Source organism: Ammospiza nelsoni, chromosome 1 (assembly GCF_027579445.1).
Source record: "Ammospiza nelsoni isolate bAmmNel1 chromosome 1, bAmmNel1.pri, whole genome shotgun sequence".
Classification (NCBI taxonomy): Eukaryota; Metazoa; Chordata; class Aves; order Passeriformes; family Passerellidae; genus Ammospiza; species Ammospiza nelsoni.
The window spans coordinates 145650049-145676476 of record NC_080633.1 but is presented as its reverse complement, the minus strand read 5'-3'; the positions used below and the strand labels follow the sequence as shown (position 1 = coordinate 145676476).

The window sequence follows — 26428 nt, the reverse complement described above, 5'->3', positions numbered from 1 at the left end:
GTGTACATGCTTTTAATGTTGGGATTCTTCTGGCTGTCCAGAACACTATAAAACCTCTGATTGTTTTCACATATGGAATATTTCTCAATGATGTATGATTTTTAATAGCAAAATAGGGGCTTCACTGTCCACTAATTCCCATTTTGTGTCTACTTACTTGGATTTGTCTTTGAAAATTGTTTCTGGTAGAAAATAAGCTGCTTCCACACTTCTGGTTTCAATGACCTGAAAAAAACCCCCCATGTCAAATAGTACAAATGGAATAGTTTCCATAGCTGTTTTCTTCAACACCTAACCTTCACTAATATCAACCACAACACAAATGAGACATCTGGGATTTCTTTTAACCAGGGAAAGAGACTGTGGCTCTCACCTTTTAGACTAAAAATCTGATTCTCATGGTCTTATGCATGTCAATACTATTTTAGCAATGACAGTGGGGCCATCAAGCATTATACCAGATAGAGATTTGGCCCTTTATATATGGCACCATAAGCAAAATAAAATGCTGTATTTTGAGATAAGATTATTTTATTTATTATCTTAAGAGTCAGCAAGAAATGCCACGAGAGACTGAAGATCAAGAACAATGTCAGTGGACACAAACAGGAGAGATCAACACAACAAGCCAGCACCTGACACAAGTTATTTACTGATTTTACAGCAGACTGTATATTGTTCTAAATTACCTGCAGTATTTAACCATGTCTTACCTTGCTGACATGCTGACAGAAGGCAGGCACTGCAATCATCTGACTCAGGAAGTTTAGATATGCTGCAACCAATGCCATGACACCACAACGATTAAACATTGGCAGATTATCCTCATTGATGATGGCAATGTCCTGAAATAGAAGGGGTAGCATCATGTTTACAAAGTTAGCAGGCTGTCCTGAATACATGGAAGTCAAATTATCATTGGTAACACTATCTGACATATGATGTTTATCTGATATTACTTAACATTTGGTATCTCTCATCTTAAAATTCTAGTCTTTCAGCTCACTTGTGAAATAGGAATATATTGATCTGAAGTTAGAGAGCTTAAAAGATTCAACCATTATGAAGAAAAATAAATTTACTCAACTCAAAATTCTGTTTCTCAGACAGGAAGTACAGGTTAGTGACTGGTAGTCTCTTGTCCTTACCACCTGTTGATCATAATATTTTCTCAGGAAAATTACAAACAGCAGTTTGATAATAAAGATCACCAGTGTGAATCACAGATACAGCACAATAGAAGGAATTAATTAATGCATATTGGCACTTCTGTGTTTATTCAGATTGCATTATTTTTGCTCTAGTAAAACTCCTAATGTCATTTCCACCAAGTAAGGATTTGGTTCAATTACATATTTTAAAATTAAGGATGCAAACTACATTTCAGATATTTTATAATACAGCTGTACATTTAGGAATAAGGTTAATGACAGAATATACTGCACATACAGGGCTTGATTTCATCAAATTCCCAGGGCACATGTTAGCAGTACTTTATTTTTGATTTCAACACAGATAATATGTTACCCAGTTTTCCTGAGGACTGTATGCAAGCATGGGTTAATATTTGAACCTATTAAGGAAATGTTAAGGAATAAAGCCTAAAACACTAACAGAATATTACTCTAAGGTAAGATTTCATAGCGTGGTTTAGTAACTATTCCCAACCAATCAATTAATTATACAGAAGCGCAGACAGTCCATACATTTTATACAGAACACAAGATCATAGGTTGAGAGAACACCTTGTCAATCTGCTAATGAGTATCAGTGATTCTATTAAATGTTTCAAAAAAATGTCACATCTGCTGTTTTTCCTGAACAGCACATGCTGTGGAAGTTTGTTACAAAACTGATTAGATGAAGTTTCCCCATCAGTAAGTGGTACATACAAAGTGCACTTCCTTAGTGACCAATCAAGTCCAGACCAAATTATGGGATTTCAAATTTGAAGATCAATACACAAAACCCCCCAGTTCTTCACATCTCCAATTACACACTGAATTGTCAGTCAATGAACCCAACACAGACCCATACCTGCAAGGCAATTGCTACTCTAATGAGGTCAATCACCACTTCTTCATTGGCCAGTTCTATTGTGGTAAGAGCTAGAGATGTAAACAGGAGTTCAAAGTTCTTCTGGACATTGTCTTCTTCTTTGCAGCCTAGGTAGATGTGTCTGTACAACTGCTGACCATGCTATGAAAGACAAAAAAGGGAAAATGAGTATTAAATAATACAGTAATTTAGGTTAGAAAGGGTATTTGAAGGTCTTCGGGTCCATCTATGTACTCCAAACAGGGCCAACTTTGATGTTAGATCAACTGAGAATTAAAAAAACAAAAAAAAAGGATAAAATACATGATGTACACATAGATAAGCAAGCACAAGTCTACTTAATCAAGTAGACTTCAAGTTTCTAATAACAGCTTCTTTATAAACACTGTTCTATTTTATGCACAAATGTACAGATAGAGAAGATGATACAGAGAATTGCATGACTACTGCACAGTATCAGCTGTTAGAATTAATTTCCTGTTGAAATATTAGGAAAAAAAATGCCCATTTATGAAAAGGAGAAACCAAAAAGCAATCTTGAAATATTCTTCAAGAACATTTGGGACATTTCAAGAACTCATTTTCAAGAACTGATGAGCTCCAAGTGCTATCCTTGTGAAGACATCAAATTTGTTCATTAAGCAGCTCCCCTCAAACAGCAAACCAAGAAAAAATTCTGCTAGAAGTTGTTTCAGAAGGTGAGCAGGGCTCATCTACTGCCATGTGTAGGGAAGCTGCAGCTCTAGTGAAGAATACAGGTCATTTAATGAAAGACTCTCCACTTCAAAAGTGATTTTCTTCTCATGATACTGTGCCTAACCAAATTTCAGTAAATAAACTATTACCTTAACACAAAAGAAAAATGCAAACACAAGAAACACAGGATAAGCAGCAGGTGCTGTATGGAACAGAGAGCTCAGTACCACCCCAGAATTCTTAAACTGGAGGGGGACACAAGTCTGTATCTGCTGACACAAATAATTTTCAAGACCTAAATACTAACTCTAGATGTATTAATTCAGCTCTAGAAGGAGGAAGAAAAATTATTTTCAACCTCTCTTTTTCAAACAGGACATATTTACTTGAGAAATAATGATGGAATTGTTGGTCTTTTCATTATCTCTAAAATCAGAGTTGCTCAAATCCACATTGGATTTAGAAAAGAGGGGAACACAGCTATCAGCAAAGCACAGAAGCTACTACAAAATAAAGGTTAGCTGTTTAAAGACCCAGTATATTTGGAAAATAAAAGTAATTAATTTTTTTATCCCACTGATAAAGAATTGCATTCTAATAGGAAAATAAATGATTATGTGAATTTTATCAATATGTATCTTTCTAGATGACTGGAAAATGCAAGAAGTTAAGTATTTCCCTTCAAAGAAAGGATAAATATAAACTGAGCAACTGGTCTGAGACCAAGAGTTATGTGCCTGTGTTTGGTTCCATTCCACCTGGATGTGACACCAAATTGCCTCAGGATCCCCATGCAGCATCAAACAAGCCCAAATGGCCGTCCAGATATTTATGAACTTCTGGAAATGCCTCATCCCTGTCCTTTGATTATGCAGAGCATCTGGGTGGAGCAGGCTGCTAACATGCACACCTACACCAGGTGAGTAACAGTATCACACAGATAATCATTGACTGACTTCATTGCTCAGGGTTAACATATTTTTTAGAAGGTTGTATGCTCTTTTCTTGACCTGTGAAGAATCTCTTTTCCTCTTCTGCCCTTTTGTTCAGATCAATATTAACAACTCAAATATTTAGTTTGACAGCTACAACTTTCATCTAGCAAAATACATCTAATCCAAATTGCTTTAAATCATAGATAATAAATTAATGAATTAAAATTTAATTCACTTTTTAAAAGACACATTACTAATAATTGCCAATGTTGGAGTATTTTTTATATTTGTATTATTCCAGTTGAACACACACTGGAAGAATATTAACTGGACTAACTTATAGCAAGAACATTTATCTTGCAAAGTTACTTAGATGCTGTACAACTCTAGTTTGCATACTATTACACGCAGTATTTTGGCCTACTTCAGTATTATTTTTTTGTTTGTTTACACACCTACACAGATAAACCAGTCAGGAATGACAGAGCACAGTAACAACTTTATGCATCTTTCCCACATAATACCCAAGGTATCTATTGTAAGCCATTTCACTCCACTTAGTATCATCTAAAATAACCCTGGTTTTATTTAGAGACAAATATACTGAGAAGTCACCTGGTACAAAGTCTTGTGAAAATAATCTTTTAAGAAGATCACTGTTTTGTGCACAGTTAACTTTCTTTGACATCTTTACCTAAAACATAAGACACAAGTCTCTGTACCACAGCTATAAAAAGATTTCTAAATACAAAATTGTCTAAAAATACAGCAAAATAAAAGCCAAACTAGTGAAAAAATGCTACAGAGCAAAAATTAAATGCTGTGCAGGGATCTAACACTGGGGAGATCTTTTCAGAATCATGGTTTTGACATATGCTGTTCTAATTTCATGCATATAAAGATTTTAACTGAAGACATAAATTAAAATTTTATTGCATGGAATCATCTTTCAAGTATCTAGAGAACCTCAACACTGAAATCACTGTAACTTGATTAGAATAATTTGAAACTGATCTTTGTGCCTTGTTGCAAAACCACAGCTGTAGAAGAAAAGCAAAAGCACTGGTTCACTTACTTATTTCTAGATAGAAAAGTGATGTTTCATTCTATTACCTTTTTCATGAAGCTCACATCTTGCCTTGAAATCTTGTCTCGTTTTATCTTTAGATCAGAAACATCTGGTATTATTCTACAAATGAAAGAGATGTGTTGTTTCAGAACAAAAAAATAAAGTTGGAAATTAGGAGAATGTGGAATACAGGAACTATTCAAACAGATCTTGACCCAATTCCCATTTTAATTATATCCATGCTTAACAAGAATATTCAAATTTCAGTTGAAGATGGAGAACCAGAAAGAGAATAATCATATATATAAAGAGAATAATCATGATAATCATGTATTTTTTTATCTACATAAAATAAAAATAAATATTAAATTCTGTCTTCTACATGATAGAATTTGTGATAGAACTATGATATTTGTAATGGTTCTTTAAGTTACTGTGCTCTGAGGCTTACCTGTAAAACTCTTGCCATGAATAAATGACACTGAGCACCGTGCATTTACCAAAACAGTACATTAATAATTCATTTTAGCAAAAACATTTAAAAATCAACAGCAGTTGTCATTCAAGTGAAGCACTGGAATTTCAGCAGGCCATAAATGAAGAGCAGTACCTGATCCCTCTGAGCTTGGCTCTGTTGTCGTGCCGGTCGATGAGGTTGTGCAGGATTTCCAGCACCAGCTGCCTCAGCTCCGAGTCCTCCATGAGTGACGGAGACAGCAATGGGTCCAGAAAGGGGGCAGGAAGGGCATTACTGATTGTTGTGGCTTTGTATCCTGAAGTCACCTGTGCATTGTTTGAAATAAAATTCATGTGGCATTACTGCATTGTAAGAATTAATCACAGCTGTCACTTCTTAGTGGGATTGCTTTGGCATCCACAAGGTAGATTCAAATTGAAGTATTGTATTAATTTTGAAAATTCCTGACCTCAGTATGAATTTGGAAGGATGTCAGCATACATTTTCAAATTAAGTCACTCAGGCTAAAAGGATTTTTCAGTATCCTTTCTTTAAAAACACACTCTGAATCAAAAAATAAAGGTATGATTTATGATTTGGTTTTTTTATATGGCCTATGAAAAGCTGCAGGGCATAAATTGAAGATGATAGGAATTCCAGTCAATAATGACAATAGAGATTTTTCCATTTCAGGTTATGAGCTGTTCGCATATGGTAGAGTAAGCTCAGGTGAAATAAAAAATGAGAAACCAGGGCCTATATGTACACCTCAGTAATTTATGGATACTATTTTATTGAAAAACATGAAGTAAACAAATATCACTTTCTTAGAAAACTGGTGCCATAGTGCTATTTTGAAAATTACTACTATCCTACACATGTCTCATTCAGTTACTTTTAACTAAAGCAAATTCTGCAGGTACATAAAGAAAAATAAACTTCTAACTAACTACTAATTCAAATTTTAATTAGCTGAACATCTACAGTAGCCAGAGGTATTTAAAATTTACCATTCCTTAAAATGGAGGTTACCAGAATATTACAATCTCAAAATATTTTACAAAGTACATATAACCTGTTGAGGATGAGGGGAGCAAAATTATTCCAAATTTAATTACAATAAGCAATTTTCATCCAAGGCTTACATAATAATTTATATGCATTCCATACCCTTAAAGTTCTTATATGAGAGCTGTGTTTTACTGGTTTTGGGGGCGAGACGTCATTTTCTTGACAGCAGCACATGGGATACTGTGTTCTGGATTTGTGACCAAAGCAGTGCTGGTAACACAGATGATTTGGCTACTGCTGAGCAGGGCTCACACACCTCCAGAGGAATATTCCATATTAAAATGTGTCATGTTCAGCAGCAGAACAGGAGGCAATTTGTGAGGGCTGCCACTGCTCAGGGACTGGCTGGCTATCAGTTGGTTTGTGGTGAGCAGTTGGGATTTTGTTTTATTTTATCATTACTTCTTTTTCTTGTTTCTTAGTTTTGTTTTTCTTGGTTTCCTTTTTTTACTTACTAAACTGTCTTCATCTCAACCCACTTCTCTCACTGGTGCTGTTCTGGTTCTCTCCCCAGGCCTCTGGGGCTGGGTGAGTGAGTGCCTGGGTGCTCCCTGGTGCTCTGGGTTAAACCTGAGTGAGCACAGTGCCCCAGCTTAGCTGAGGCTTCCCAGGGGATGTGGCTGACAGGAGCACCAGGGGACAAGAAGGTATCTGATCAATCATTCTGAACATGGAAAATGACTGATATCACAAGCAGCAAGGCTGCAAAACTAAGTGCACACTTTTAATGAAGTGCCAGATTTCAACTGCCTATATAGCATTAACTTGTCTGCCTGTGTATACCTGACAACAGGCTAATTATGTTATGAAATACTTTCTTTTGTATAGAATACATGACGTATAATACTGGGTTTTTTCCAAAATATTTATCAATTATTAATTTACTAAGCATCAGAACAGTGACTTTCACACCTCTGTGCCATGATGGGATTTTACTTTCATATTCTAAAAGAGATGCAAACCAAAATTCAGGGTCCAAAATGTTAAATCCCTTCCACATGTACACTCTGACTCCCTTAAGGCACACTTACAGGCTTTGTAGCATCCAAAATCATGATTCTTACCTGTTTTAATGCAATTTTAATACTGGTGAGATGAATATTGTCAGGAACAGTTTAGACATACCCGAGCCTATGTTTAATGAAGACAATGTGCAAAACGACCACCTGAGGTCCTTGCTAAGAAGTTTTCTATCCTTAAATTGCAACTCCGAATGCCCAGCTCTTTTGCAAACCAGAGTCTAAGATTTCAGATTTTGTCTAACACCATACACGAGTTTCATGCCAAAGCAGGGATAGAAACTCATTTTCCAAGAGGACATTCTTCTGCTTTAGTTTGTGAAATCATTGCCCTATTTGAGTCACTAAACAGTTTTGAGCTTCCGCAACAAAACAGGCCAGGATTCTACTGGCAGGAGCCTCCTTTACTAGCCTCTTTTTGATTTTTACCATCTGGGTCTATTTCCAGAAATACTCTTTGAAGATTTACAGCTGAAAAATGTATTTGTGATAAAAAATTCAATCAAACCTTACAAGAAATTTCGGAAACATTAGGAAGGAAAGAACAACTGTGTCTGAGGTATCCATTCCTATGGTTTTAAAAACATTGGCCATATTACTAATTACCACTTTTCCAGACTCAGAGATGAAAGTGATTTCACTTTGATGTTGCCAGTACTGCTGGCAGAACTCAACCTACTCTAGGATGTTCTTTTGGATCTGCAGATCCAATTACAACTGACATTCACTGAAGTGCTCTAAGAGATGGAGGTGTATTTCTTGTGCTGTTTGGAATGTAAGTTGGAAAAATGCTTTCACAATATTACACAATAGAATTACAGGTCTGTGCAATATGAATGTATGTTTATTTTCATAGTCCAGTGTTGTTATACTGTACTTTTATATGTAAGTATATACATAAAGTGAAACACTGTGTGTTTATAACATAGTATACTGATCACAAAAGGCTTACCATAAGTAAAGATCTCAATAACATGATTTGAATCCTCCTGGTTCCCAAATCTCTGCAATTGGAAAAAAAAATTTGCAAATTAGGTTTTCTTGCATATCTTTGAAATATTATTCTACTCTAGACATTATTCCCATTTTTGACAAGTGAATACAGCAGTCTTGGAAGGGATGCTGAATGATCATAGATAAAGGAAAGTATCTCCAACTGAGCTGCAATAATTAAATGTTTTTGAAAGACACATTTATAGGAAGGCTGAAAAAAAGGAGCACATTCAGTTGAAGAAAAAATGAAATTGTATTTGTGAAGGAGGTATAAATCTTTTTGTTTTACTCAGAAATCTCTAAAATGTTTGACCACTACAAGCTTGATAGTTTGTTACTTTCACAAGCATCAGCACTGAAAATTTCTTCTGGAGTCTTAAGAAATGTGGACATTTCTTCTTTAGGCCAGACCCCAAAACTTTGAGACTGGAAAAAAAGTTATTGGCAAAATCAGTAAGAAAAACTGAAAGATTCCTCAGCTTTCATATCACAGGAAGGTGCATGAAACACTACTTGACCTGTTCTTCATCTGTTTTCATTTCCCTCCTGCAGGTACTAAAAGTAGCCAAATAGCTGAAGGTACATAGTCACTATTCTTGCAAGGTCTTAGGAGATCGAAGTGCGCTTGGAATAAATTGTTCCATTCACAGAGATTCTTTCAGGAAAGTAAAAAAAGTTCAAGCCATTTTCCCCATTAAATAGTGTAAAAGAAGACCAACCCTCTTCACAAAAGTTGGTCATTACATAACAGTGGAAGCTTCTACCTTAACGGGTACAATCCTGGCTGTCTGTATCAATCAAATGTCTTGGGCAGCAGAAATCAAAATTCTAAGTAATGCCAGACTTTATCAGCAATCTCAGAGTGACATATGCACATCATAGTAACACACTGCTCATACACATGTTTACACAGAATCTCATAAATGGAAAATTATATAGTTATAAAAAAAACAACCACTACCCTCAATTGTTAATCCAAGTAGAGAATTTCATATGGATTGGTGCTTCAAATACTTCCACAATGAGTGACAACTGCTTGGCACAGACTTACATCTTCCATGGAATAGCATCCCATGCTGCAGGGATATTTTATGAAAAGCTCTAAGAAGCTGGAGAATGACAATGACTTCCTACTTAATCTATGAGGGGATCACTTATGGGGTGCAAAGTGTCTGTGCACATCTGGAAAGAACAGCTGCAGCCTTTTCAGTGACTTCCCCACACTGAGGAAATGAAGTCTTTTAAACAAAATTATTCCTGTTACAAGGAAGAGTATCCAGTATAGGGTGACTTGTAAATTGTGGGTTTATTAAGTCTGTCCACTTACAGCTTTTTCCTATTTCTGAATACACAGGAAAAATCCAAAACTCACTGGAGTTTCTGCAGTTATTTCTTAATCTGAAGTCAGCTTGTACAGAATTTAAATAAAAGAACAAACATTAAAAACAGTTTGTAAATTATGCAATTTATAACTGAATTCCTCTCATGTTCAAAACCCACATATAAAAATTACAGCATTAACAACCATAAAGTTCATAATTTCAGAAAAAATTGTACTAATGCAGAGATAAAGAGTATTTTAGTGAAAAATAAATGACCTTCCAATCAGGTAATTTTTATCAGTAAAATGTCTGTAGGTTGATTTAATATTGTTGACACTGAGCTTGTCTTGGTTCTGCATAGTATTTCGTACAGCCCCTAAGGAGTGAGAATTTGCATTTCGCTTTTCTTAATGTTTTTCACTTCTTAATTCATCAGGATTCTAAAATCTAGATTTTTAATTTGAAATTGAAAAATACAGGATATACAAACCCAAGGTTACTGGGATCCAGTGATTGTGAAGTTGCTCCCAATACTGGTACTTTGCTCATAATGAACATCATAATCTCTGATCTCTGGTAATCTGGAAGATTGCTTCCAAAAAATCCTAAATAAAAACAGAAAGAAATTGCAGAAGAAAAAGAGATATAGGGCTCTTCTCTTTATAAGAAAAGCCTTTAAAATACAAGGAATATATTAACAGGTCAAAATAGATGAAGAATAAACATATGACTTGTTTTAAGGCATAATCTAATATTTATTTTTACTGAATGATTTTAGTGAGTCTTTTTCATGATACTTTCATCTTTGAATACTAAAACCTAATTTTATCCTCCTCTAAATATACAATTTAAAAATTAAATATCTGGAGTCTATTAACTTGTACCTAGTGAAGAATTGTGTTTCTCATGGCACATAGTATTGTCTGTTTATTGGAGAATAAATATTACAAGTGAGGGGACAGAAGTCCCAGAGACCTACAAGTATTTTAGGACTAAATCAACAGGAGATGCTGATTTCTCTCTGGTGACCTGTGACAGGACATGAGGAAATGGGATGGAATTGCATCAGGGGAAGTTCAGATGGGACATTAGGAAAAGGTTCTTCACTAAAAGGAAGGTTGGCCACTAGATCAGGCTTCCCAGAGAAGTGGTCACAGCACCAAGCCTGACAGAGGTCAAGCAGTACCTGGACAATGCTCCCAGGCACATGGTTTAGCTGAAGCAGTCCTGGGAGGAGCAGAGAGTTGGACTCAATGATCCTTCCAACTCCAGATAGTCTATTTTATTACTATGAAATAGTATACCATTAATTTCAGTAGAAAGAAGCTTCACAAAAGGTTGGTTTGTGGGATTTTTTTTTGATGGGAGTTGAACATTTTAACTTGGGAACGTTACTGAAATGGTGAGAAATAATCTACTATATACTTGTTAGTGCTCTTCAAGGCAAGCAAAGGTACAAACATTTAAGCTAATCTCCCGTGTTCTTTAAGAATAGGATTGCATATCAAAAAAGCACCCCAATATACAACATCACTGTCACAAGGGAAAATCTGAGAAACAGGGAGACATTGCTGAGAAAATAATTTCAACTGCTGTGCATTAAAGTACTTCAGTTAAGTCGTGGTAGCACAACTGGCCATTAGGTGTCATTGTTGCTACTATGTTTAACATTCATTTCTATCAATTTCAAAGCACTACCTATGAAAAAATGTATTATTACTGTATACAACTTTTTGCAGTGATTTTCATAGAAGGACTAATAGTAGTTCTGCACCAAACGTAGAGATTTCTACATTTCAAGGGCCACATAATAATATAATTAAAATTAATTTTAAGTCCACCAGCATTTTTAATTTTCATAACCTTCTTGGCTACGTGTTCAGTTAGCATTTAAAAGAAAAACCTTTCAGAAATCAAACACATAAAGCAAGCCTGAGAATGAGAGGCAAATACAATCAGAGAAACCACATTTGGTAATAGTGTAGTAGTATTGCTTCATGATTCAAGTTGGTCCAATATCATCTCATTGGGGAAGAGGAAAAGGGGAGAAATTTTAAGTGAGCCTGTGCCAATTGTATAACTCACCAATTGTTTGAATAATTGCATTCTGGACAATCCTCTCATCACTCTCCTTGGAGCTGATGCTCAAAGTGGAGCTTTCACAGGAATTGCGCCGGTCACTCAGCTCAAAGTCAACGCTGATGCGCAGGTGCTTCAACAAGGTATTGAAAACCTCCAGAACAGTTGGGCCTGGAAACAACAAATAACACTGATTGCACTTGTCAAGGGGGAGATGTCTGAAAAAAATTAAAACTGGGCTTTTCAATCCATTTTCACAAGTAATGAGAGTAGGATAATGAAGAGAACAAAGTGAATTATAGTGTTTGAGGCATCACGACTAGAGAAAAACTTTTGAGGTGTGCCTACACTTTGATACTTTAGAAATTAACCTGGAATCAGGAAATACAGTTAGGTATGTAGTATAATCCATTATGATTCACTACTGGTCTGGTCAGGATGGAGGTAACCTGATTTTCCTTGTGCATGCAGCTTTTGCTCCACCCATCTAACTGTCCTGATCTTGCTCCATGAAACTTCTCACTTTCTTTCTACATTGTCCCTGTCCTGTGGGAAAGGGGAGTGCAAACAGCCCAGAGACAACTCACCATGCAAGTTTCAGATACAAAACAGAAGTGGTTGCTGGAATTAAGCACCAGGAATGGATTTAACTGCAGGTACTTGCCCCTGAACTTCAGTTATTTCAAAACCTGCTACTAAAATCCAGTTCTATACATTGGAGCAAATAATGAGCTCTTTTCATCATATGGTAAAAGATTTCACAAGTCTGTGAACGCAAGAGGAAGGACACATTCAGGCTCAAGCTAATGAAGCAAAACAATATTTCAGCTGGACACCAAAGAACTTCATGAAAAGAGCACTAGAGCATGCACCTCTTGATAACTACTCTTATTTCAAGGAACTATCTTAATTTTAAATTACATTATTTCACCTTATTTCAGCTTCTTCACACTCAATAAGGAAACATTTCTCAAAGATCATTCTACTTCTGCAATATTCAGGTCACAGCTGTATCACAAAGCAACAGTGCTCTTGACATTTTGTAGTGACACATGGTTCTCTCAGACTTTATGATTTCTTTCCACACAGGAATATCTGCCTTTCACAATTTTTTCAATCATTTTTTCGATGCAAAGGATTATATAAGAGTCAAATAACCAAGTGTATATGCTTGGAGTAATTGCAAACTTAAGTAAGATTTCAAGCATTTATCAGCAAAAAGGAAAAAAAACATTATACACAAAACCTTTTCAAAATGTTTCCAATCACTCTGAAATCAAAGTGAAAATGAGCACTATCCTACAAATTTATCCTTTGACTTGATGCCTTTAATTTAATACAACTTACCTATTGATCCTTTAGCTGCTATTGCAACTGCTTCCAGAAGAACCTGAATAATGCCAGCACGAACTCGTGCTGAATCCCTTTTGCGGACATCAAGGTGTCCAAGGATTTCTTGTATTACATGATGGGAATATTGTGCCTATTAAGAAAACAGACAGAAAATCTTCATCTGTGACTTTAACAAGAATAAGCTCATACATCACTCAGCTATGGTCATGACCATGTTCCCATTCTGCAACATTTTCATTCAGAAACTTATCAGAAGTACAATCAATTAATGACTAAATATGGATTCAAAAATATGCCATGTCAGATGAAGAAATACGGGTTCATTCAGCCAGCCCAGTGTACAAAAGAGTTCTTTAAAATATCCAGGAACATCTGCAAGCACAGAGGAAGCATGAAATTGTCCCTCACTCAGCTAACTGCAGTTCAAAGAATTCAGCACTATTGATGTAAATGGTGAGAAAACTCAGCTTTCTCCCACAAACCTGGAATTTTACACTTTTATCTTCTGGGCATCTCTGTTTGATGCAATTAAAGAATAATACCTTGAGGTTTACAGCAGACAATGACAGCCATAGAATGGCTTGAGTTGTGAGAGATCTTCAAGACCATCTTGTTCCAAGTCCCCTGCCATGGGCAGGGACAGCTTCCACTAGACTGGGCTGCTCAAAGCCCCATCCAACCTGGCCCTGAACACCTCCAGGGATGGGGCAGCCACAGCTTCCCTGTACAAGCTGTTGCAGTACCTCACTACTCTTCTGGTAAAGAATTTCTTCCTAATATTAAAATCTCTACCTTCCCTCCTTCAGCTTAAGGCCACAATACAGGCTGTCCACTATTAAAAAGCCTCAGAATAACAGTTGCATGTGAACTTGGTCTTTTGGGCTGGAAAATCAGCACAGCTGTATTGGCATAGAAAAATAACCAACCTGAGAGATTTCTTTGTCAAGCACCATGTCACACCAGCACCCTGCTCCTTGTTCTGGAGAAGGACCACCCCACTACCTTCCCTTGAATCTTTTGGATTCTTTGACTTCATCTACTGTCTACCATTAGCATAGTGAGATGAGCATTGAAACCTCTCTCCAGTGCTTGAAACAAGGAAAAAAAAAACAAGATAAAATCCTACCTGTATAGAATACATGATGATTTTAAAGCAGGAAACAGCAAATTCATTAGGATCCCACAGTTTATGATGGTCTAAATGTCTGCAAGCAAAAATTAAGACATAATGAAGAAATTATACTGTACAGATATAACAAATGGTATCCTATGAATTTTCTCAAAATTCACCTCAAAGGGATTATTTACTAACATAAAATTTCTATACAATAACTTATGAGAAATTTAGAACTTCAGAAAAGTACTGGTTTTGTAGGTTTAGGATATGATCACAAAACATTTGGTTGAAAAGAGATTCCTGTTCTGGAAATTTAAGGAACCTAGATACATCAAACATATACAGTTAAGAATACACTCTTTCCACAGAGTGCTGGGACATTAGATGCTTTTTTACATTAAAGGAATTTGCTGAAGGTTGTAACACCTTGAAAATTTATACTTCACAGACGATAAGGAAGTTGTTTTGAATTACAAGCTGCAAAATAATTAGGGCTGAATGCTCCATCCAGAATAGAAACTCTGAGAAATATTTTTGTTTTCATGGTGGTTTCATAAATAAAATATATGGAAAACAAAAAAAGAGTTGCTCTTTGTGTGTATATGCCTTTACGCTCTGAAGCATTTCAACACTTACTGCAAGAAGGATCAAAACAAAATCCCAACAAAAATGCATCAGATTCTCTATAAGTGGAAGAGGAACCACAAATGAAAAAAAATTTATCAGTGTTTCAAGCAAATACAAAAAATTCTGCTTAAGCAGAAGTGTTGAAAGCTACGAATAGGGCACACAGATTTTTGCAAAAAAGCAATCTGTGTCCCTAAAAAAGCATTAAAAAATAAATGTGTTTTTTCATTCTAGAAGATTGAAGAAAAGGTAACTTTGCATGCATTTTAATAGGTATGATTTAGGTTTTAAAAAAATCAAAACAAACCCAGAAACAAATTTGCCAGTGAACACAAAATATGCCAGCCAAATCAACAAAAAAACTTTGTAAAAGAAGATGAATTTCTGTTCCTAAACAGGTATCTCAGCTACAGAATCATCACTGCTCTCCCTTTTCTCAAAGAACTTAGGAAACATAAAGTTGTTTGAAGCAACAAACTGAGAAGCTCTGGAGGTGAAAGAAGCCAGCTCTGTGAACACAGGAGGACTGGCTGGATGCTGTAACTTACTCTGCCTACAACCTGGAGATCTCAATTCCCTCACTGGGCAGCTGCTCCCAGCCCAGTCACCTGTACACAGCTCTCCTTCAAGGCTGATTAAACCAGGTGACACAAAGCATCTCCTATGCCCTAAATTATCTTGCACTCTATTGCAGAAATTAAAAAAAAGTTCTGCCATCTTGACACATCACATACCTTTAACAGAAATCCCTACAAGAAAGAATGTCAGGAATTTTAAAAGTATTTGCCTGCCAAAATAAGAGCAGATTTACATTACTAAATATCCAACTTGAGTACCTATTGGGAGTAGCTGCTTTTCTTGTGCACAGGTGTCATTGAATGGAAAATCCTACTCTCCACTATCTTCTCCTGACTGGAACTGATCCTTTAATCTTTCAGGGCATTGTGTTCTCTGTTATCCTTGACAGTTCCTATTCATCTGCCCCAAAAATCCATTCAGGCAGATTATGGTCAACTGCATCCCATATCACACAAATAAACAAACAAACAAAAATTCCTCTTTAAACAAGACATACAGTTTTATATTGCCAGAAAGGCCAAGTATCAGCTACTTCAGGTAGATGAACTGCTGGGAAGACAGCAGGGAGAAGATGACAGACTTGGCTGAAGCTTTGTGCAACAGCTCAGTGGGCAGCATCCTTTGTATACTGAAATTTTCCTCCTAAGGACAGCAGGATTAGATTCCTGTAGGTGATGTATTTTACTGACCATAATAAGTGCATTCAATGTAGTTTTGTTCTTGCAAGAGACAGTAAAGGGTATTTTTAGTATGCTACATTTACTTTAGTTAAAATCAAGTCACACCTTAACTCATTCTTTTTTTCAAATTACACTTCTTTCAATAAAGAATATCTACTGAAGATTGCAAAAGATTCTCTTGCTGGATTAACAAATCCCAAACTGCCTTCCATTGAGATCTGCTGCACATATGTAGCAAAAATGCACAATTAGGTCTCTCAATTTCAAAGGAAGAGCAGAACCAATAATGCAAGTTTCTGGGGAGAGAGCCACTAATGATGCCTGAATTCTTTCTCAGTGCCGCACATGCAAGTAATCCTTAAAGTAATAATGATAAATTGGTACCGAGGATCAGAAAGCATAACTGAGTCATGCATGTATGGGAATATATAAAATACTCTGCTCATGCATCATGTTTGTTGAAAGAATATTGAACACCAGTCTGTTAATTTTCCAAACCCCTGCACACCTGATGCGATAACTGACAAGAATGGAAATGCAGTTGTTGCACTTGGAAAGTTTCACCAGATTTCTGTATCTCTCTGAATCTGTCTAATCTATTCACCATTGCAAATCCATGCCAGTTATGTCTCAACAGCTTCTGACTATTGACACAACAGAACTTTTTTTCAAATAATATTAATGTAACATTTTTTTACTTTCATTAAGCAATTAGTGAGATTGATCTGTAAGATTTTATTGCAAATTATTATATGAGAGTTTCTAGCTACTGCATGCAGACATAACCATGGAGATTTTCTGCCTAAGGCAAGGAGAATTAATGTCAATCCAAACCAATACCAGGAGACTGACTTCAGATTTCTACTATCTTCATCATAGTTAAACCCCTCAATCACTAAATAAGCCCTGCCTCATGATGCAAGCAGCACTGCTCTCTCAGTTTTGCCAAGAAGTGGCAGCATGTTGCCTGATCTCACATGAAGCAAGCCTTCAGGTGGGGAACTGAACCTGCACCTTCATGTTAGCACTGTAATGAGGCCCTATGTATATTGCCAGAGTTTCTTTAAAACCTGTGAAAGAGCTGAACATTGTTAGAAGAAACTGTTTTCTAATCAGAAGCTAAGTCAGGTTTTTCAATCCAATAAAGTGCAGTAGACTCTCTATCTCAAACTTTCACTCTAACTGCTCTGTCATTCACAAAGTGAAGCTCATTAGATATAGCACACCCTTTTTGCTTAGGACAAACAGCTTGAAATTGCATTTTCTGCATCTCTTGTTCTTCAAAAATACTAAACCTTTTACAGCAGTTATTGGTAAAAAGACACATTTGGCAATTTGTCCTCAAAGTGGAACACAGAAGTGATGATTACAAAACTCTCTATTCATAGAGGAGATAACATTCTGAGTAACTGGTCATTATCCACTCATTCAGTGCATAAATGCAGTATGTGGAACATGCTGTGCACACAGAACCAACTGGTCCCTTACAGTCATAGCATGTGAGAACTGAAAATAGGCTGGAAATAAACTTTAAAGGCTTTTAGGCTTTAGATCAGCCACAGAAAAAGCAGCTATGACACCTTCTCAAATCCCAAACCAAGCACTACCTCTCTCTGTGGAATCAGGAATTATTCGTAGAAAACTTCCCTGCTACTAAAATGATTCAAAATACGCAATCCACTGCAAATGATGATAAAGTTTTGAGATAAACCCACTAAAAGAATTGAGAAGTGGTCAGAAAGCAGCTGCAGTATAGTACCAAGTAATCCATCCAGACTGTGTAGTAACGAGGTGTTCCCTGTGATCACAGGTATTTTGGAGGAATGCAAATTTTAAATCTAGGAAAGAAAGAGTGTTTTTTTAATAAAACACTCAACTTTGCAACAGAAACTCCTCTCAGGTTGGTATAACAGATATATACAGAAAGTAAGAGAGTGGTAAGTTCTTTGTAGTCAATGTTTTTCAGGATAAACAAGGGGTTACAAAGTTTACTGCCTTCAACACCAACCTTATCTTTCTTTTGTTAACACTAGTAATTTGAAAATGGCTTTTGATAGCTTGAAGGTCTTTCAGTGTATAAATAAAGTACTTAATTCCTGTGTGAAGAACTAGGCCATCTAAGAGAATGTATTCCTGTACCTGACATGTACCTTGAAAGATCTACAAGAAGAAGCAAGCAGGTGTCCTCATCACCAGGAAAAGCCAGAGTTTGAAAGTGGTATCATTGAGTGTTAATACAAGAGGTATAATTTGTACTGTGTGTTTTTGTGCATAATGTGCATACTGTGTGCATATCTGCCACTCACCCCTAAATGAGTTGTTAAAGATATTCATCAAAGAATATCGAAACAGGTCCTGGAAGAAAATGGCAGGAATATGTCGCAGACATTTTTTCACAGAAATCCTTTCTTTCAGGATTTCTGTGTCTTCTGAAAGGCAGAGGCCTCAGAAGAGAAGGTAAATAATTATTATCAGCTGCTGTGGAATGCAACAGGGGCATCTTGATTGGCTCATGTTCCTATGTTTATAATTAAGGGCCAATCACAAAGTGCAAGCTAGGGACAGAGACCTTGGACACAACTATGTTATAGATTCTTTCTATCTATTCTTAGCCTAGCTTGAGCAGCTCTGCAAACTTCTCTCTCTTTATTCTTTTTAGTATAGTAATAATGTATTATATATGATATATCAATAAATCCAGCCTTCTGATCTAGAAACAAGATTCTCGTCTCTCTCTCACCAGCAACGACCCATTCAGGACGCTGTAATAGGAAAACATAAATTGTGACTTTATGGGGCACAGTACTCCTTTGTGCTACTTGTACTTTACTTGGTTTGTCTCTCCACTGATTGTGACCCTCATCTATAGGACATGAATAGCCTGGATAGTTTCACATTTAAAAAAAAAAAAACAGCTGAAGCAACAACTCATGTCAATTATTGTATTTTGCATGTAAAAATCAATAAAGCAGAACATGTATTCCTCCATAACTTCCTTCAAGTTTATAGATGGAGGAGAGAGAAGAGGTTAAAAGAGGGGCAATTTTTTAAGAAATGTGAATGGAAACCTTTGAACTGAAAAGTAGGAAAAAATTTAATGCAAGAGAATTGAGGATGAAATAAAGCAAACCTCTTCAGATCTTCCACAAATTTTCAACTTACGCAAAAACTGGTCTGACAGCATTGTTCATATTTCCATAGGTTGCTCGTCCCAGTAGTTCCCTGAAACAATTCTCAGCCAGCACAGAAGGATTTTCTTCTTTCACTCCTACTGTAGGAGAGGATGGGGGGCCTATTCTGCTGAAATAAGACAAAGTGCTTTGATTATATTACTGACTAATATTCAGGTAACCTTTTCTTTACTGCATCCACCCTTGGTATTAAAACATTCATGAGTCACGATCTTCAACTAGGCAAGAAGTGCATTTCAAATATGCATCAAACCAGAATTCTGAATAACATATTTTATTCTTTTATAGCAGGACCATAGATCATCATTTGTTCACTCAGTACTCACCACTGTATTAGTAAATATTTATATGGCAAACACAAAAGCTGCAAATACACAGTTAACTTTTACATATCACATTTTGACAAAACACTATGTATTGCTAACAATAACAAAGGCTGTGAAACCACCAAAAAAATTTAGACAGAATCTTAGTAATATTGCTCAGATTAATGATCTCATTCACCTGCCCACTACTGAGTCCATACTGTGTGGGTGAGAATTAAATGAAACTCCAATACTTTTGCACAAACAGATGGCTTGTGAGTTGAAAAAAAATGAGTGAACTGATTAGAACATTATCATCCACACAGTTACCTCTAAATAGACAGTGTAGAAGTTGGTCACACTCTACCTCAGTGTCTTCCATCATTACTCTGGACAGGTCACAGGGTGAACACAGCTTTCAGAAAGGAAGCAAACAGCTCCCCCTGAGGTACCTCCATTACTTACCAAGAGTCACTGGACCTACAAGTGGCAACCTTTTTTTTCCTCTCACAAAACATTATAGGAACTTAAGTGAGGACTCATTCATTTACATTAACATTATGCATTTTTAATTTTAGACTGCAGAAACCAGTACATTAAACCCTTAAACATAATTTCAGTTCTGCAGTGCAAGCTTGTGTGTTAAATACATTTGAAAGTGTCAACCAAGAGCATTCAGTTTACTTAAGCATCACAAATGCTTTAGAGCATTATAGAAAATTGCACATTGAAATATCAGTAGTCAAATGGACATGTTAACATCATAGTTGTAATATAGCTGTTGATGGCAAATGATTTTCTGTGTTTCAATAGTGTTTCAATACTACTGAAATCTAAAATTGGCCATATGAAAATCCTGTTGCCTCTGGAAACATCAGTGTTTCAGGAGTTACCACAACAGCTTGTCAGATTTTAATAACAGAAGAGCCTCAGGAACTCTGTTAGATAAGGAGAAATAGCTTTACAAGAGCAGCATGATTAGAATTTTAAAAGGTATGAGAATTTGTACATAATCCACCATGAGTACCACAAAACTCCAGCTCTATCAACTGCTGTGCCACCCATCCTCCCCTTTTTTCCTTCCCCTGTACTGCCTAGACTCTGATCTAGGGAGATGGGAGAGAAGGTACAAGAGACAGTGTAGGACTGTCATTTCCATTGCTGTTTTGACACAGATTCCCTAAAATACAACAGCACTGCAAAGGTGGGTGTGTGGGGAGGAAAGACGAAAGCAGAAAGAATAGCACCCAGAGCTTAGCCTGTCTGAAAGAATTCCAGTTAAAATGAAGTAAAATAAGTTATGTTTTGAGTGCTTATATATGCAAACCTACAGAAGGTGACTTTTCAGCACTGCTTGGAAGTCTTTTTTTAGATGAATCTTCCTAGTATAAAATGTTACTCTTTGACTGCATCAAAATGTTTAAAATTATCCTGTGTCATCTGTGGGAGTAACATTTTATTTGAACTTTAACAACACCTACCTCAAGGTATTTCTCAGTAAGAATTCCTTGGAATTGCAAATATACAATGAATATTGAATATTCTTGTCAGTTTTATAGAAAAGCTTTGCACAGTCTCTTAAGTTTCTAGATTCAAATGAGTATCTCATGCTCATTTTATTTCACTGACTTTATTTTTACAGAAATATGAGAAAACATCTGAAAAATCCAACTGCAACAGTTAAGAAAAAAAAACAGTAGTATTCCTCTGCACCTAAAGCTTTTGTACTACCACAAGAGGGCTGAAAATGTGTTTTACTATGAAGTGGGCAAGGACAACTCCCTGTAGCTGCTCTACTGGCCTTTGTGAGGGTAATCTCTATCAGCAGTGGCAACAAGGAACTGGAAGGAGGATGTGTTGAAGTACAGCAGTTTGCATAGCAAACATCTAATCACAGACTTAAACTCACAGACTCAGCTCACAGCAACTCAGCAACTTAAGCATGAGACTTCTTAAATGCCAAAAACCAGGGCTGGCCAAAGATATGACAGGACATGTCATAAGACTGAACAACCACTTCTGAGCAGAGGAGGTACTCTGTTTGACTATGATTCACACACCCTGAGAAAGAAATAAATTCTAACTTTCCTCTAAAGCAAAATTTGTATGAACATTAGATGTATCAGAAGGATTTGAAGTCAAGTTTACATTAAGTGGTAGTGTCCCTCTGCCTGAAATAAGGCTGGAAGGTTTAGTTCCACAGTTATGAAGAATATGTCATAAAATAAGGGAATTACTATTTTCATACATCCCCTCCCTATCGTGGAGATGCACATAAATAGATTCACACATAACATAATATCTGATAGGCATGTAACTAAAATGTGCACTCAGGTATATGAACAAATAATGACATCCACAAATACAACTATATTTTTATAATGTCATTTAAATAGTAAATTCTTAACTCCAAGAAATGTCTCATCTTGTATGTACTCAAAAGAATCTTGAATTAAGCTGTGAAGTTCCACAAGCTAAAATTCCAGTGACTTCCAAGGTAAGTACCTGTATATACTTTAGCTATAATCAGAAATTATTTTTCTTCTATGGATTTAAGCTGTGGGTATTTTCTGGAATTTCTGCTCTTTCTCAAATAATGCTTTGACTCCATCTGCCACAACAATATGCTTCTTACTCCTACTCTCCAAGATGTCTCTGTGCTCCACAAATATGAAGTCACACATAAAATAAAATGAGAAATTGTCTGCAACATAATTTAAGACCAGCAGGTAACAATTTACAAACACTGTTTCAGCTTTTCTGTCATATGCACATCATAAAAGGCCCCTACTTACCACTAGGAAAATCATTAGTCTTTTTTTCATGTTCAATAGGACAAGTTTCAAGCACAAGAGTTCAGAAATTTAAGTTGCTTTTTGACAGGTTTGTTTTTCTACCACTACTATTGCCTTGTTCCACAGATGAGAAATGTCATTTCCTGCAGTACATAGAAACTGATCCACTTTAAGTGGTTAATCCAAATCCTACTTCAGTCAGTTTTTCTAGCAGTAGTTAATTTACTTCTGCTATAAAAAGGAAAGTGAATGCCTGAGGGCACTGCAAAGAGGACCAAAGGAAAGGGCCCACCTGCAGTTAGAAGCTCTGCAAGAATAAGCAAAGGCAAACCAGGCTCTCCTTGCTCAAACAGCAGCTTCAGAAACCTTTCTCTCTTATTCAGTTCACTCTTCAGATGTAACATTCACGTGGATATTTCTATAAATATTGTGTGGGCCCTCAGTTAGATACAGTAAATAGATAAGGCATGGACAGACAGGCAACTATTGATTTTAGCTATTTGGTCTGAAAATTTGTTTTAGAGATGAGACAGGCACTGGCAGTAAGAAATAACACAACAAAAATAAAGCTGAGGAATTGAAAAATAAATGCCAAAACTCAAACTAAATAAAGAGAAACTGACAGATCTAGAAAGCTGAGTGAAAGCAAGACAAGCTTGTTGTTATAGGAAGGCTGCTGAGCCTCTTAGCAGGCAAGTTTTGAAGCAGCCAGAATTGGACATGGAATTAATATTTCATTTGGTTACACTGCTGAAGTTCATTTTATGGAAATTTCCCAGTGCTACCAATAAACAGTTTTTACACCTACGTAGTCTTTAAACAGGGACCAAAAAAAAGAGACTTTTCAATTGTAAGGTGACTGGCATCTCCTCAACCTTAAATGTCACAGAGATCTTTTTAAATATCTTTTTGCAAATGTGGCAAGTAATATGCCTAGGACTCACTGAAAGCAACAAAGAGAAGGTGATTTACATATAAATAAAACTTTAATTCCTTACTCAAAGTACTGTTTCAGCCAGGACAAGCAGTTCTTAGTAATGGCTAAAGGAATTAAAATCTCAATTTCTAACAAATCTAAGTAGCAAAATCATTTGAGTCACCTGAAAGTCTTTGCTTACTCATCTCTGCACCGGATCCACTAAAACAAAGAGCTTATGATTGTTATCAAGTCAAAATATGGATATATAATTTCTAGAATAACTTTTAGGCCAACAGAATCTTGAACAAGTGAATAAACATGGTTGAAAAGATTTTAAGACAAGAAACATTAAGAACCATTATGCAAACCTACACTATCAATTTCAATGAGCCTCAGCTAGCAAAGGTGAGTTGCTGCTTCCACTGAAAAGAAAAGGGATATCCACCATAAAAACTCAGCCTAGAGACTGTTTTAAAAAACCACACCAGTAACACGAATACACTTACCTGTCAATATCTTCTATTTTCTGCATGTTGAACAGCAGTGATGGCACTATCTTGTCCATGTGCTGGGGTTCCCATATGGTTGCTCGAAGCTCATCATTAACTGCTTTTCTAACCACTCCCTGGATGCCCCTGATTCCAGCAATTCGGATCCTGAGCAAGGAAAAGAGGAATTACTGAAGCTGAGCAACACAGCACCACCCAGCAGGGCATGAAGTACTGTGGAACTCCAGTAGGTTCTCACAAGCAGCAACTGGGAAAACTGGCCAACCATTAAGATTGCCCATGCTTTCTTTGAACACCTCTGAAGTCAGTAAGGAGATAAAAAAACAAACAACTGAACAGAAGATGGCCTGTAAGGATAAAGCTGACACCACTCAATGAAGTCTCAAACTTTGTGCACCGCCTCTGACAAGAGTCCCCTGGATAAAACCCACCAATCTACCTCCCATCAGCTGAAACTTCACACAATCTCAGCCTATTCCAGAGCTGAAGAAAAATGGGAAGCTACCACAAAACAGCTGAAGTAATATCTAGCATAGCCATGTGATTGTGCCATTAGAAGTTGTAATTAAGGCCATGGATTAGTCAGAAAAGATCTTCAAAGATTTCTGAAAGAGTCACAAGATGGAAAGCAAAGGATACTTCTGTCTACTTAAGCCTAATGGACAAAAGGAACAACCACTTTAATTCTAAAACCATTTGAATGAAATCAACTGAGAAGTAATCAACAACAATGAAATATAAAAAAAGAAAAAAATAACATAAGTTCAAAAAAAGACTTGGTCTAGCTGCTAGCTGTTGTCATCATTTTATTAAACAAAAATAGCTTGCAGGAGAATTTGTGCAATGACATGAATAGCAAAATGTTATTTTTTGAAATGATAATAGCAAATTATTCATTGTAATAAATGGTAGGAAGAGAATTTACTTCCTGAACACAAGTAGAAGCTAGTACAGCTATCAAATGAAATAAGTACAAGCCTCACTAAAATTTTGAATTATTTCTCTTAAAATCCACCCCTCATTTTTTAAATCTTGATTCAGGTATGGACAACACTTAACAAGCCCTTGCTCAGTTAAATTTCCTGAATTTAAAAATTTCTAAGATGAACTACAGAGGTAACCAAGTTCTGTAATTATTTTTGTTTCCATTTCAATTCGTAAATATCTAAATCTGCAGCTGCTTGTATCTTAGCTATTTCTGAACAAAGTTTTGTGCATTCAAGATGAACCCAATTTCATTCTAGATCTTTTGAGATAGTTTCAATAGGATTACACACAAAGCAGGAGACAAGAGGGATGTACAAACAAGGAGAAAAACTGCTGCAGGGAAGGACACATCCTTCAGGAGGGAGCTGCAGCAAAACAAACTGTGGCACTTATGTAAGAATGGGGAAAATAGAATTCCCACTCATGGAGGCTCTTGAGTTGGACACAAATGAGCATAGTTCAGACATTTAAGAAATCACAGTTTTAATGAGTAATTCTCAAAGAACAGACTAAATATATGCTTTTGCTTTTCATATAAGTAGCCTCATTAATATCTCAAGTAAGTTATGAACTTGTGCATTTACAGTAATTAGTGGTGCCTTTCTGGAGAAAATCCACACAATCCAACATGCATTATTAAGGTAAAATTACCCCTAAATATCCTAGGAGTTCCAGCTACCTAAGATTTGCAATACTCAGTGCTACTCAAAAAGTCAAACTGTCACTTTTTTCATTTGGAATGAACTAGTCCAATAAACACCTTAATAAGAGCTGTATTACAGACAGCATTAATGTGTGACCAGTTTTCAGTAATTCCTGCAGAATGACACTTACTCATTTTGTATTTCTGGATCAGGGTCACGGGAATGACACATGGCACTGAACCGGGACACGAAGAAGTCGTAGCGCCTGTGATATGAAGGTGTGTCTTCTTCAATGTTGGCAAATTTGACAAACTAGAAAATGAAATACATTAAAAAAAGTTTTTAATACCAATTTCCTAAAATAGAATAATGAGTAATAAGCTTAATCTAAGCTTAATTTAACAAGTAACATGAAGTAACTGCATTAAGAACCCAATTTTGACAACACTTTAGAACTTCAGAGAAGAAAAATCTTAATAGGAGGGTTTTCTTTTAAATGTCTTCCCAGAAGAACTTCATTTAGATAGCCATGGAAGCATGAAACTGTATGAAATGCAACATGCTATGCACTACGGAAACATCTAACACTTGAACAGGGAGTCATCAACTGGCAGAATCATTTAGGCTGGGAAAGACCCTCAGGATCATCAGGTCCAACCATTTCCCTAACACTGTCAAGTCCACCACTAAACCTCACTTTATGTAACTCCAGGGATGGTGATTCAGCCACTTCCCCAGGCACCCTGTTCCAATGGTGGTAACTCCCTCAGAGAAGAAATTTTCCCTAATATCCAGTTTAATCCTCCCTTGACACAACTTGAGGCCATTTCCTCTTGTCCTAGCTCTGTCAGCCTGGGAGCAGAGCCTGACACCGCCCTGCTCCAGCCTCTCTCAGGCAGCTGTACAGAGCAGCCCAAGCAATCAAACACAACCCTGTCACTACCAGGTTACCTAGCAACATTCTGATGTACCAAAATTCAAGGGAAATAAACTTGGAGGCATTCTGTCAATTCTGTCCAGAGA

General features: G+C 36.4%; 1 protein-coding gene across 7 annotated transcripts in view; it reads right to left on the bottom strand.

The window, feature by feature from the left end:
- The window catches only part of EFR3A (EFR3 homolog A), a 75404-nt gene that overhangs the window by 15057 nt on the left and 33919 nt on the right, over positions 1-26428 (bottom strand). For 6 of the 7 annotated variants that reach the window (XM_059493968.1, XM_059493955.1, XM_059493963.1 and 3 more), the window contains 13 exons: positions 25596-25717; positions 23772-23921; positions 19218-19355; positions 14179-14257; positions 13047-13182; positions 11706-11870; positions 10111-10225; positions 8258-8309; positions 5369-5541; positions 4803-4878; positions 2038-2199; positions 714-845; positions 158-225 (listed from right to left, as the gene is read on the bottom strand). In XM_059493968.1, coding sequence (XP_059349951.1) covers positions 158-225; positions 714-845; positions 2038-2199; positions 4803-4878; positions 5369-5541; positions 8258-8309; positions 10111-10225; positions 11706-11870; positions 13047-13182; positions 14179-14257; positions 19218-19355; positions 23772-23921; positions 25596-25717 — 1568 coding nt within the window. The remainder of the gene's footprint in view (positions 1-157; positions 226-713; positions 846-2037; positions 2200-4802; positions 4879-5368; positions 5542-8257; positions 8310-10110; positions 10226-11705; positions 11871-13046; positions 13183-14178; positions 14258-19217; positions 19356-23771; positions 23922-25595; positions 25718-26428) is intronic. The other variant, XM_059493990.1, reaches the window with a different exon arrangement.